General features: G+C 44.0%; 2 protein-coding genes across 8 annotated transcripts in view; one reads left to right on the top strand and one right to left on the bottom strand.

Moving 5' to 3' along the window:
- herc3 (HECT and RLD domain containing E3 ubiquitin protein ligase 3) overlaps positions 1-2,750 on the top strand; it is a 46,813-nt gene extending 44,063 nt beyond the window's left edge. For both annotated transcript variants that reach the window (XM_063218676.1, XM_063218677.1), the window contains one exon: positions 337-2,750. In XM_063218676.1, the coding sequence (XP_063074746.1) occupies positions 337-545 (209 nt within the window). In that variant the 3' untranslated portion in view covers positions 546-2,750. The remainder of the gene's footprint in view (positions 1-336) is intronic.
- A 1,235-nt stretch (positions 2,751-3,985) lies between these two features.
- Positions 3,986-11,080, bottom strand: part of fam13a (family with sequence similarity 13 member A) — a 68,601-nt gene continuing 61,506 nt past the window's right edge. For 4 of the 6 annotated variants that reach the window (XM_063218670.1, XM_063218675.1, XM_063218669.1 and 1 more), the window contains 10 exons: positions 10,838-11,054; positions 10,347-10,488; positions 10,139-10,220; positions 9,571-9,776; positions 8,852-8,935; positions 7,560-7,655; positions 6,129-6,212; positions 5,226-5,422; positions 4,818-4,919; positions 3,986-4,597 (listed from right to left, as the gene is read on the bottom strand). In XM_063218670.1, coding sequence (XP_063074740.1) covers positions 4,474-4,597; positions 4,818-4,919; positions 5,226-5,422; positions 6,129-6,212; positions 7,560-7,655; positions 8,852-8,935; positions 9,571-9,776; positions 10,139-10,220; positions 10,347-10,488; positions 10,838-11,054 — 1,334 coding nt within the window. In that variant the 3' untranslated portion in view covers positions 3,986-4,473. The remainder of the gene's footprint in view (positions 4,598-4,817; positions 4,920-5,225; positions 5,423-6,128; positions 6,213-7,559; positions 7,656-8,851; positions 8,936-9,570; positions 9,777-10,138; positions 10,221-10,346; positions 10,489-10,837; positions 11,055-11,080) is intronic. The other 2 variants (XM_063218672.1, XM_063218673.1) reach the window with 1 other exon arrangement.

Here is an 11,080-nt window from a genome sequence, read left to right as displayed (position 1 = left end):
GACACAATTGTCGTCCTTGCTTGTTTTTCATCCCTGAAGATGCAACTTTCACAAGGCGGCACAACCTTTCTTATTAAGCATTACTGTAGCGAAGGGGAGTAGAGTTGCCCAGTCAGGACTCGAAGCCAGACCAGTAGTAAACTGGGGCTCCGACCACTACACCAAAGAGCCAGGCTTGTCGGGTGACAGTCAGAACACACCCACAACACTAATGATGGTCACTCCATCACAATTATATTGTTGTTTTGTTGTATCTTCAGAGACAAACTAACGTAACATCTGAAAACTAAAAGTATTCTTCTGCTGTCTTGTCCGCCTGTTATTGTCCTGGTGCAGTGTTTCTGACGGGCAGCGACCGCATCCCCATCCACGGCATGGAGAGTCTGCACATCGTCATCCAGTCCACCTCTGCAGAAGAGCACTACCTCCCCGTGGCGCACACCTGCTACAACCTGCTCGACATGCCCTGCTACCGCACCAAAGAGACGCTCCGCACACGCCTCACCCAGGCCGTGGAGCAGTACGAGGGCTTCAGCCTGGTGTGAGAAACCCAGGCCCCCTATGGCTGTACTGCTGGGAAGAGGCGCAAGGCTGGCGTGTGGGCCGGGCCGCGCGGCGCGGCGTTGTGCTGCGCTGTGGAGGCCCACTGTAGATGGGGGGTGTTGGCAGAGAAGGGGCCTAGCCTCTCCGCTGTGTCACTAATGCTGCACTTTAACCAACTCTACTGAGAGAGAGGCATGGTGGGGGAGACTGAGATGGGGAAATCTGTGGACCACGTAGAGAAATAAATAGTGACCTTGGCTAAGCACCTACAGAGAATACTGGGGAAATTATTATTTTTGTATTTTTGCAAGCTTTAATTTACATGTGATTGAGATGCACATACTGATTATTATTAATAAAACGTTCAGTGTTCCATCTACATAATGTTTTTTCCCTCTGGAGTCCTCATGTTAGACAAATTCTGTTCTGTTATTCTGGATTGGAAAGCTGTACATTCAACTTCCGTATGTTCACGTCCACTTCATTGGCTTTTTATAAACAAATTGTACATGGAACTGAGTGTTTCAAGTCCAACCGCTATGGTTTTTTCTTTCCACTCATGTCTTACCGGCTAATTTACTGAGCCCCACAATGTCACGTTTGAAATGATTATTTTTCCTGTTGGAAAGGACGGTCGGGGGTGAGGAGGACGGTCAAGAGATAGACACAGTTGATGTTGAAACTGTGATGTTGAGTCGAATGTGTGGGACGGATTTGACAGACCCACCTGTCCCAGAATGCTCCCCTTTTACTGTAACTGTTGACCTCATGTCAGTGTTCCCTGTACCGTACATCGTGTCTGCCATTAGTGCAGCCAGCTGCTCTGGCATCAAGCGGCACAGATTGCCCATGATGATGATGATGATGATGATGATGATGATGAGCATCAGCCAATAGCATCAGAATGGCTTTTTGAAAAGCCGCCCGAGACCCAGAGAAGAGAACAGGCTGTGGTTTAATCATATTTGTTCTTCCTGTGTTTGGCACCATGGCTGTTCTGGCTGTTTTGGGGATTAATGGGTTCAGTGTTTTCCCCAGTCTGCATTTAGCAGCCCTTTTGCCTTCCATCACAGCTACCCAGCTACTGAAAAAATAATCGGTTCTATGGTGATTAGAGGGGGAAGAAGAAGCCTAGTGTCTTCGTTTTCTACTTTGTAATAAGTGTGCATGCAAGCGTGGTTTTGGGAGTGAGTCCTTACCCTGCTCGTATGATGATTCTGAACAAAATTATATTATATTATATTATATACATATATATATATATATATAATGACTCTAAATAAATACTATATAACATGTATGTATGTGAGGCCCCATCCCTAACAGCCCTGCCCACAGGTAGAGACCACTTTGGCATCAACAAGAGATAGCTGTGGATGAGCATGAGTAAATGTTCAGTGATTTTTATTGTTTATTTTTTCGGACACGTGAAGCTCCTTTCACATCCTCCCAGGTTCTCTTTGTCGTGGCACTAGCCCTCAGCCTCAGAGCCAAGCCACCATGAGGAATGTATGCAATAGCCACATGGGCAAGAAGGGGAAGCCTTTGACTTTTGTTTGTTTTGAAAACAACTGATCATTCAAGCAATAGCAATAATGCACGGTCATGCAGTAGGTAACTGCAAATGGGGTCTTTGTGGCTGCCACCTGTAGTAGGAAGCCCCTTACTCATACGGTATACAGTTTGTCTGTGACGGTTACACTCTTATATTTGGCCTGCAGGGTCACATGACTGTCAAATATCTGAAACTAAAAACAAAGTCATTACTTTTATCCCGAGGCAAAGTTGGTTGATTCTTTAGCTTCACATACGTGATTAATGTGAACAAAGGACAAATTTATTTCCGTTCTTTCTTGTCAGTATACTTACTATCCAGTGATATTCTTCCTCCCATTAACTGTATCGGTGACTGCTGCTGAGCTGATGTGAAGCTTGCTATTGTAAGTTGGGGGGGTAGTAGGATGAAGCTGGAATTCTGTTAAAATCCAGCTTCATGTCAGTGCTTATTTGGTAAGTCATCATAAAAGAAAAAATGTTGTAAAAAATATATCTCTGCCAGTGTATGCAAACAAGGGCTTCTGTGTGGCTATTATCGGATTATTTTAATATATTTACTTTTTTACCTTTCAAATTAAAGACATTATTTTATCTATTTTTTCCAAAGTGAATAAATATTAATTTCTCCTCAACTTTTGGTCTTTTTTGTTTGTTTTTAACTGATGTCACATGTTGATATAAGTTCAGTATACATGCACTTCTGTAGTCATACACGTAGAACAAACACAAGAATAAACATCAGACGCATTGTTTCATCAGTAAAAATAGTTTTGGCTTTATATAATATATACAAAATACGATCATGTACTAAAATGTACACATCCATATCAACTTTCCATCAGTGTTTACATTCAGTAAAAACGAAGGTCACACTGGAAGTATCCATTTTGAAGAGACAAAAAAAAGGATAGGATAGACGCCTACTTAGGCCTGGAAATGCTGGCGTAGCCCCCTTGTCCATCGGACAGAAATAGGCAAGTTAAGTCTTTCAGGAATTCTTTGAGAATTGAGATCGCCCCATGTAGGGCGACCGTTTTGATCATTGGGGTTCTGAGAGCTTGAGTCGTCAAAGCAACAGCAAAGGTCTGACAACCAGTGTGAGACTTGGGAGCTTATCTTGCAGTTGAAGGATAGTATGCCAAAACAAGCAAATACACGAGCAAAATGTATATCTACAACAATAGATGACCTTATTAGCTTGAATAACAATTCAGCAGGTTTTTATATTATTTGTGTTAAACTGGGATTAGAAGACACCCAAACAGTTTGATCTCATGCCTTCGAAAGGCTGAAACACGAGATAGAAAACTTATTTGCTTCAGTAAATGTTGATTCTATCTAAACAGACTTTATCAACAACTTAGCATTACAAATCTAGGTGAAGTGAAATAATAAGTGAGTAAAAAAAAGTGTTTTTAGTTGACATTGTCAAAAAGTCCTACAACCATTTTCCTGCATTATGGCACCAATCAAACTTCAATGAAAAACTTAAGTCAGAAGACTTAACATATCCTTTCCCGCAAAATGCCCAAATAGTTTAAAAACATTTGTGGGTATACTGCTTTTGTTTTTTAACATTGTATATACAAACAAAGACTCCCTTCAAAATCATAACCCAAAATACTGTCACATTTTGATCAAACAATAATAACAAAGTGAAATGTTGGTCAATACCCTGATATTAAATGAGCAAGACGATCTCTTAGATGTTACCCAAACCCATGTAGCATTTCCGATCAATCAAATGCATCTGCAACACTTCATATGTCAAAACATGAATAAATAAAAGCAATAAGTTGTGTACAACATTTAAATGCACCAGTGTTGGTGAAAGCCCGCAGCATTTGCGTAAGGGACACAACAACACTACTCCGTACTCCGTCAGTCTTCCTTGAGATCTTCATTGAGGGAAACATGTTGCTGTGGGAAAAGAGACTGTCTCATCCACTACACACTGGACCTCTTCTGTCCGTCGGTCTCCTCTCCCTCTTCCTCCAGAGGTTACTTTAGGTCAGAAGAGTCAAGGCTGTGCCAAGTGGCTTGGTTGGTGTTCCAGGTCGAGCCCAACAGAGGAGGAGCTCCATGGGACAAACTACTGGGTACTGGGTACCCTGCTCCTCCACCACAGTAGCTGGGGCTGTGGACCGACACCAGACGGCTGTAGCGCAGGGCCTCCATATCTTCACTTGGAGTTGACCTTCAGCCAAATATGCAACACAGATTGGCCTGAGAGAACCAGGAAACAAAGTGACCAATTTGGTGCAAATGTGTTTTCAACAGTTGGATGGATGGATGGATGGACGCTGGAGTGGCTGGTATTTTTTGTTGTGTGGAAGAAAGTCCGGCTCCCTGCCTGATTCTGAGTCTGCGCCTCTAAATGAACTTTGAGGAGTCACGTTTGCTGATCAGTACCTCCAGCAGCCTGAGCTTGGCTTTAAGGTGCTTGTATTCGTTGTACTCCACCGCCAAAGGTGAGCGGTCCTCCTTTTGCACATTTCTATGAAGCAAGGAAGAAAAAAAACACGAGACATCAGGGCAAAGTCATAATAAAACATAAAAAAAACATTAGGCTAAACTTAAAACTCAAGCCCTCCACTCAAGTCAGGCTCTTGAGTGTAAAGAGATAATGCAGCATTATTTTTACCTGGCTACATTCTTCAGAAACAATGACAAACTCTCTTGACAAATGACAAACAATGACAAACTGTCAGTCTTACCTTCCATTTTGCCTGAAAAACTGGTCCTCAAATTCGCGGAGGTTCTTGCGGATTCTTTTCTTCTCGTCACGTGCCTCCTGCAGCTGCTCTACCAGCTCTGGCCTGGGTGGATGGAAGGAGTTCAGGGTCACTTACAGGATTTTCAATGTGTTAAGACAAGACCCCTGTTGTAGGAGTATTGTTAACAGAATGGCAATGACCAACTCTTACTTACTGCACTGCTAAATACAGCTTTACTAAATACTGTGTTGTGTCATAGCAGTGTAGTACTACGGTAGCAAAGATTCTTCAAGTCATAGTAAAGCGTTCCACTGGTGGAAGGCTGTCCCATTACCAGGCTACACAGCACTGTGCAATGCAAACCAAAAAAATGGATGTCTTCAGTTCAGATCCACATGAGCAACTTACGTTGTGGCCTCATGCAGGTTGGATAGCCTCATGTCTGTGGTGTTCTTGGAGGGCGACAGCTCATCCACAGGAGAGATGAAGGCGTCCGAGGTCTCGTCCAGCTGGTTGAGGAAGCCCAGCACGTTCAGCTCAGGCTTCACCGTCACCGTGAACTGGATTTTGTCCTCACAGTCATCCTCAGACCCATCCTCCTCCTCCTGAATTGGGAAAATTCGGGGAATAAAGAAATAAATTAAAGCTTAAAGAGATAAAATGAAGGCTTGTGTGTGACTGTGAGTCAACTGTCAGTATGGCAAAAGGGATGGTTATACTGGCAAATGGACTTGGGTTCACTGCAGAATCAGGCATTGGGTGGTTAGTCACAATAATTCGCTTGGCAGACAAAGCAAAATCTCCAATAAAACAACACAGTTTAAAAAAAGCATCCATAGTAATTCAGGAGCGTGTGAACTGCTTTGGTAGAGCCATTTGTTTTTTTTTATAGATGTTGAAAAGTTCACATCCTATAGTGGCTCTTAACAAAATAGGGAAGATTAGTTAGAGAACACTGGACACCTGTGGAGCATCAAACAGCATTCCATGTTACTCATCAAAACATATTCATTGGGTAAGTGCATTGGCATCATCCATCACACACACGAGCAGCATTGATCGCTGTTGTCTTATCCTGTCAGTCCTACACTTCTGTCCAAACCAAACCAACACAACATTTGTCCATGAATGCCAGCCAGCCACACACTCATGCAGCTCTGGGAGGGTGATTGAAGATATGCAGTTAGTAATGGGGGGTACTCGGATTTGAAAATTGCAATCGCAATCACGTGTGTGAGTCATAAATTGGGTGGGAGGGTTGCAGGGGTTGCAAAATTGATTCAAGCTTTCGAGCCATGTTGAACTTGTCACCTTGATGTCATCGAAGAACAGCGCTGGTACACCCTCGATAATGGGCTGTAACAGGGGGCCTCTGCGTTTGCTTGAGGGGGAGCCCTGTTGTAGATGTCAATACAACTCGGTTACCCTTCTCAGTCTTTTACATATGGTCAGAAAACACATGGGCCTCATGTATCCTATCTTGTTCATCAGAGTAGAGTATGTGTCTGCCACTGACGGAAAATCATTTAGACAGCACCTGGAAGCAAAAAACGTTCACGCTAAACTCTTCAGATGCGGCGTGTAATAGATAGGGTGACGCTGCTCCTCTGCTATGTGGGCCGACTGGTTCCTTGACAGAGACTCGGGCATTTAGGGGCAGCGGATTTATTCACCACTGCTACAACTGTCAGTGGCACAAACTAATTCTGTGCTGTGCAGGAAAGCAAATACCCAATCTACTCTCAGTGCTCCAATTTATATAATAGGGATTTAGATTATTATATAATAGAGATAGCTCTACTGTAAAGCTTAAAGATTATATAATAACTGGCAAGATAATGTACTAGCATCTCAATATTGTCTCTGGAGCTGAGGGACATGACACAAAGAAACACTAATGTGATTCTGTGCAAATTAAAACTTGGGAACAGCTGAGAGGAGATGATATCCATGTGAATTTTATTTGGTTGGATGACGATGACCTTTTTAAAAACAAAAAAACCCCAAAAAGTTATCTCTCACAGACAGTCATCTTTCAGTCTGTCTGTGTGTGTGTGTGTGTGTGCGTGTGTTGTTTTTGTGTGGTCCCATGACTCTTGGTAATAGACCTGACCCTGTCATGCCATGTCACCCTCATGAGCTCTTTAAGACCATTGGATCCACTGAGCTAGCTTAAGCTTCTGGTTTCAGTGTTGCCAGATTGGGCTGTTTCCCACCCAATTGGGCTGCTTAGGATGGCCGTGTGCAGATAAAAATGGCACTTACTGTAGCAGAAAAACCCGCCCAATTTTTGGCCATAGAAATCAATAGAATTGGGCGGGATTTAGTGCTTCCAGGCGGGTTTTGAGCATTTTTTGGGCTGGAAATCATCAGCCTCATCTGGCAACCCTGTTTGGTTTAGCAGCAGCTCCACAAAGACCATGAGTGCTGCAGTGCAGACCCGGCTAAAGCTACAGCGATAGCTAACATTAGCCTCGGGGCTAATACTTCTGCTCTGGCTGAGACTAATTGTAGCTCTCGGGCTAATGACGACTTGTTGGCTGATAATGACTCGCAAACATGCCTCAGCACTGCTGACAATATGAGCCATTAGGACATTTTAACACTGCTGTGCAATCACCTGGAGGCTGCTTCTGGCACAGTAGGCATGTTACTTTCTCCGGACTGGGTCGTCACATTCATATTTTTATTACAATGACTCTGTGGGTGCTTTAAAGGGAGAAGGAAAAAGTTTATACTCACAATTACAGGAATGGTGGATGCTCTGCACAGGATCTGTTTCACTAGGCGGTATCTGTCGTACAAGGGCTTCATGATTTGCCTCTCACTCTTTGTGACCTTAAATTATAGAGTGGAAAAAAGGGAAGAGAGAAGAGGAGGAGAGAAAGAGAGAGAGAGCTTTATTAAATTACACATCTTAATGGATTCTGTGTACCTCTCTTTGTTCTACACTGCACTGCAACATTGCAGGCTGACCTAGATTCAGTCCACCCAGTGCAAAGACATCTCTGCTTGTGAGACGGGCTGCATATAACCAGGGTTGGCAGATGGGTGTGATTTCCAGCCCAAAAAAATGCTCAAAACCCTGCCCGATTTGAACAAAATTATATTCATTTCTATGGCCATAAATTTAAGGCATCCCACCCAGATAGCATTTTGGCCTTTTTTTTATTTGCAGACGGCCATCCTAGGCTGCCCAACTAGGCATGAAACTGCCCAATCTGGCAACACTGCATATAACCCTGCAGCACATCATTTCCCCATGGGTCGGGTCCTATGGGAGCCAGTGAGTGATGGGGCCGATGTCCTTCAACTGATCTTTCTCATGAGCTTAAGAGCAACCCTGGAACTGCTCTTGGCATTGTGCAATCAATCACTTCAATTGTAGCCACTGTTGAGATTTCAATGCCCCCATCAGATTTTGCAACTGAAACAGATATCATTCACTACACTACATGCTTTCTGACCATCGTTGCCACGATGAAGCAAGGCAATTTAAAACAAATGCAAAACAAAAAAATAAACAATAGCAAACAACAAAAGATATGTCTGAATAATGTTAACAATAGTGTACAGCTTGAAACTGTATGGGGAGCTGTGGAAAACCGTATGATAGAATTAGCACAACTGGTTGAGCCACACAGCTGGGTGAGAGGGGATGGAGTACAAAATAGACATGGCTCCTTACTCCCTCAGGAAACCTGCTCCCATTGGATTACTCAGCCAGTGTTGCCAGATGTGTCTGACCATTTCCGGCCCAAACGGTGCTCAAAAACTGTAGGCACTAAAATCAGCACAATTTCAACCAAATTATATTGATCTCTTTCTATGGCCATATAACTACAAAAAAACCTGCCTAATGGCCGTTTTTGATCGTTTTTACTCGCAGACGGCTATCCCAAGCAGTCCAATTGGGCGGGTAACTGCTCAATTTGGCAACAAAATAAAAATGCTGAGCACTATGTACGTATCTAGGGCGAAACTGGTTAGAGTTAAATATTTGTCATGTGCACAACAAACACAAACATGCTCACCGGTCTGCCATGGATGCTCTCATAGTACAGCAGGGCTTTCTGGAGGGCCACTTTCTCTGCAGCAATCTGTTCTCTGGTCATGTCCTGCAAGGCAACACAATAACAAGAATGCTTTGTTTACCACTGTGCACGTCACTCGTACTCTTGTCTTTCCAGTTCATCTGCGATAACCATGAAGCAAAATAATACTCTACTCAAGGGGGAATACTGTTTGCCACTTCCGTGTGGACTGAAGGCAAGGGTGCCGGAACGAGTTTTGAAGTGGTGGTGCATTTTTTTCTTCATTCTTTATTTCTTATGTAACAATGTTTCTGCTGCTGCTGCACTCCACTCATTTGTCTGCAGTAAAAGTTGAGAAAGCCTCATTTAGGGAGCCCAAAAGTGGGGATGCAAATGCACCACTGCATTCCCCTTTCACCTTGGCACCTATGACTGAAGGCATGTATCTTGATGTCACAGTGCATGTCACTCTTGCATACTTTTGTCTTCCCAGTTCATCTGAAATAACCATGAAGCAAAATAATACTCTGCTAAGGGGGAGGGTGCCACTTTCATGTGGACTGTCTGGTGGCATGTATCTTGATGTTGTTGAAGCCTCCACTAATTTGTCTGCAGTAAAAGTTGAGAAAGCCTCATTTAGGGAGCCCAGAAGTGGGGATGCAAAAGCACCACTGCATTCCCCTTTCCCCTTGGCACCTATGACTGAAGGCATGTTGTACCTTGATGTCGTCGGGGCGTGCGGCCTCCAGCCTCTTCTCCTGCAGCTTGTTCATGACGGCCTCCAGGGTGGCCTCCACGGGGGGCTTGGGGGCCTTGGCCTCCGCCGGCTTCTTCTCCAGCTGGGAGCCAAAGCTCTTGGGCAGGGTGTTGCTCCGCTGACGTGGGAGAGGGGTCAGGTCCTCCTCTGACTTCAGCAGCTTGTGCTCTGAGGGGACCGAGCGAGAAGGGGGAAACAATAAACAAAAACCCACATTCACACGGTCAGTCAGGCAGAAATCGTTTGAGAGAGAAAAAACACACAAAGTTGTATTTAAGTCCCCTGCTGGTGCGACTTCCCGTACAGCACCCCGCCCCCGCCCCCAAAGAGTTTTTTCTTTTTTATGAATGGGGCATTAGACTGATAACAATGACGTCTCATAGAGTTTTGTTGATGTGCTAGTCGAACAAATGTCATGAGAGTTGGATTAGTGTGGCTTATGACATGCTAATCACGCTAATAATGCTAATCGTTTTTTTCTCCTTCCTATTTTGCTGCCTTTTGGATTTCCCTTGGGGCTTTGCTTTTACCTTTCAGGTCCTTGCTGAGCTTGGCCAGTTCATTCATCCACCTCAGAACTTCAGCATTGCCAGCTTTGTCACTGTGAGAGGGCTACGTTGCAGGAACACACAGAAAAGAACACATTTCAATAACAATTTACTTTGTCACAATTCTATATGCATATGAAAGAAATTCTTATCATGTTTATGGTGGGATATTTTCTGTCTGCTTATTCACCCTGTATTTGCGTTCCTCTTCAAATCTCTCCTCAAACTTGCGGATCTTTCTCTTTAGGCTGTGTATCTTTTTTGAAAGCTGAGCTGATGTCAGCTCTTCACGGTCATCATCACACGAGCCAAGAGATGAGCTCCTTCGCCGGCTGGAGAAGGGGTGGAAAAGTCAGGCACATTAATTTAATGTTGAGACTTACAAGGAAATGTTCTTTCCAAGAGAGACATTCTCAGGTGTTAAATCATATCCATAATAAAAAATGTATCATATACAGTACAGGGCTCTAAATTAACAACAGCCAATCGGCCAAATGGAGGTTAAATTTCAGTTTGACTGGTAGAAAAGATACTGTTAGAAAAGATTTACTAGCCACTTTGACACATTAGTGAGTGTGTGTTTGTCTGGTGAGATTAATATCTACTAGCCATTTTGGCTGGTGATGAAAAAAGTTAATTTAGAGCCCTGCTCATATCAATTCTCTGCTTTGGCCGACTCACCTGACGAAGGAATGACAATTAGGAGGTGAGGGAGGCACTTCTGTGTCGTCCAGGTACTGTTGACTGTGGCCGTAGGCGTAGAAGCGCGGTGAGACCATGGGGTCGCTGTCTTCCTCTACGAGCTGCCGGATGAGTCTGCCCCCACCGTGGGGTGACAGGCGAGCCTCCTCCCGGTCCATACTCTCCCTCTGCCAGGACGAGTACGCAGGCACTGGCTCTGCACACACACACACACACACACAC

The sequence above is a fragment of the Engraulis encrasicolus genome, chromosome 16 (genome assembly GCF_034702125.1).
Source record: "Engraulis encrasicolus isolate BLACKSEA-1 chromosome 16, IST_EnEncr_1.0, whole genome shotgun sequence".
In the NCBI taxonomy this organism is placed as follows: Eukaryota; Metazoa; Chordata; class Actinopteri; order Clupeiformes; family Engraulidae; genus Engraulis; species Engraulis encrasicolus.
This window is presented reverse-complemented; position numbering and strand designations above follow the sequence as displayed.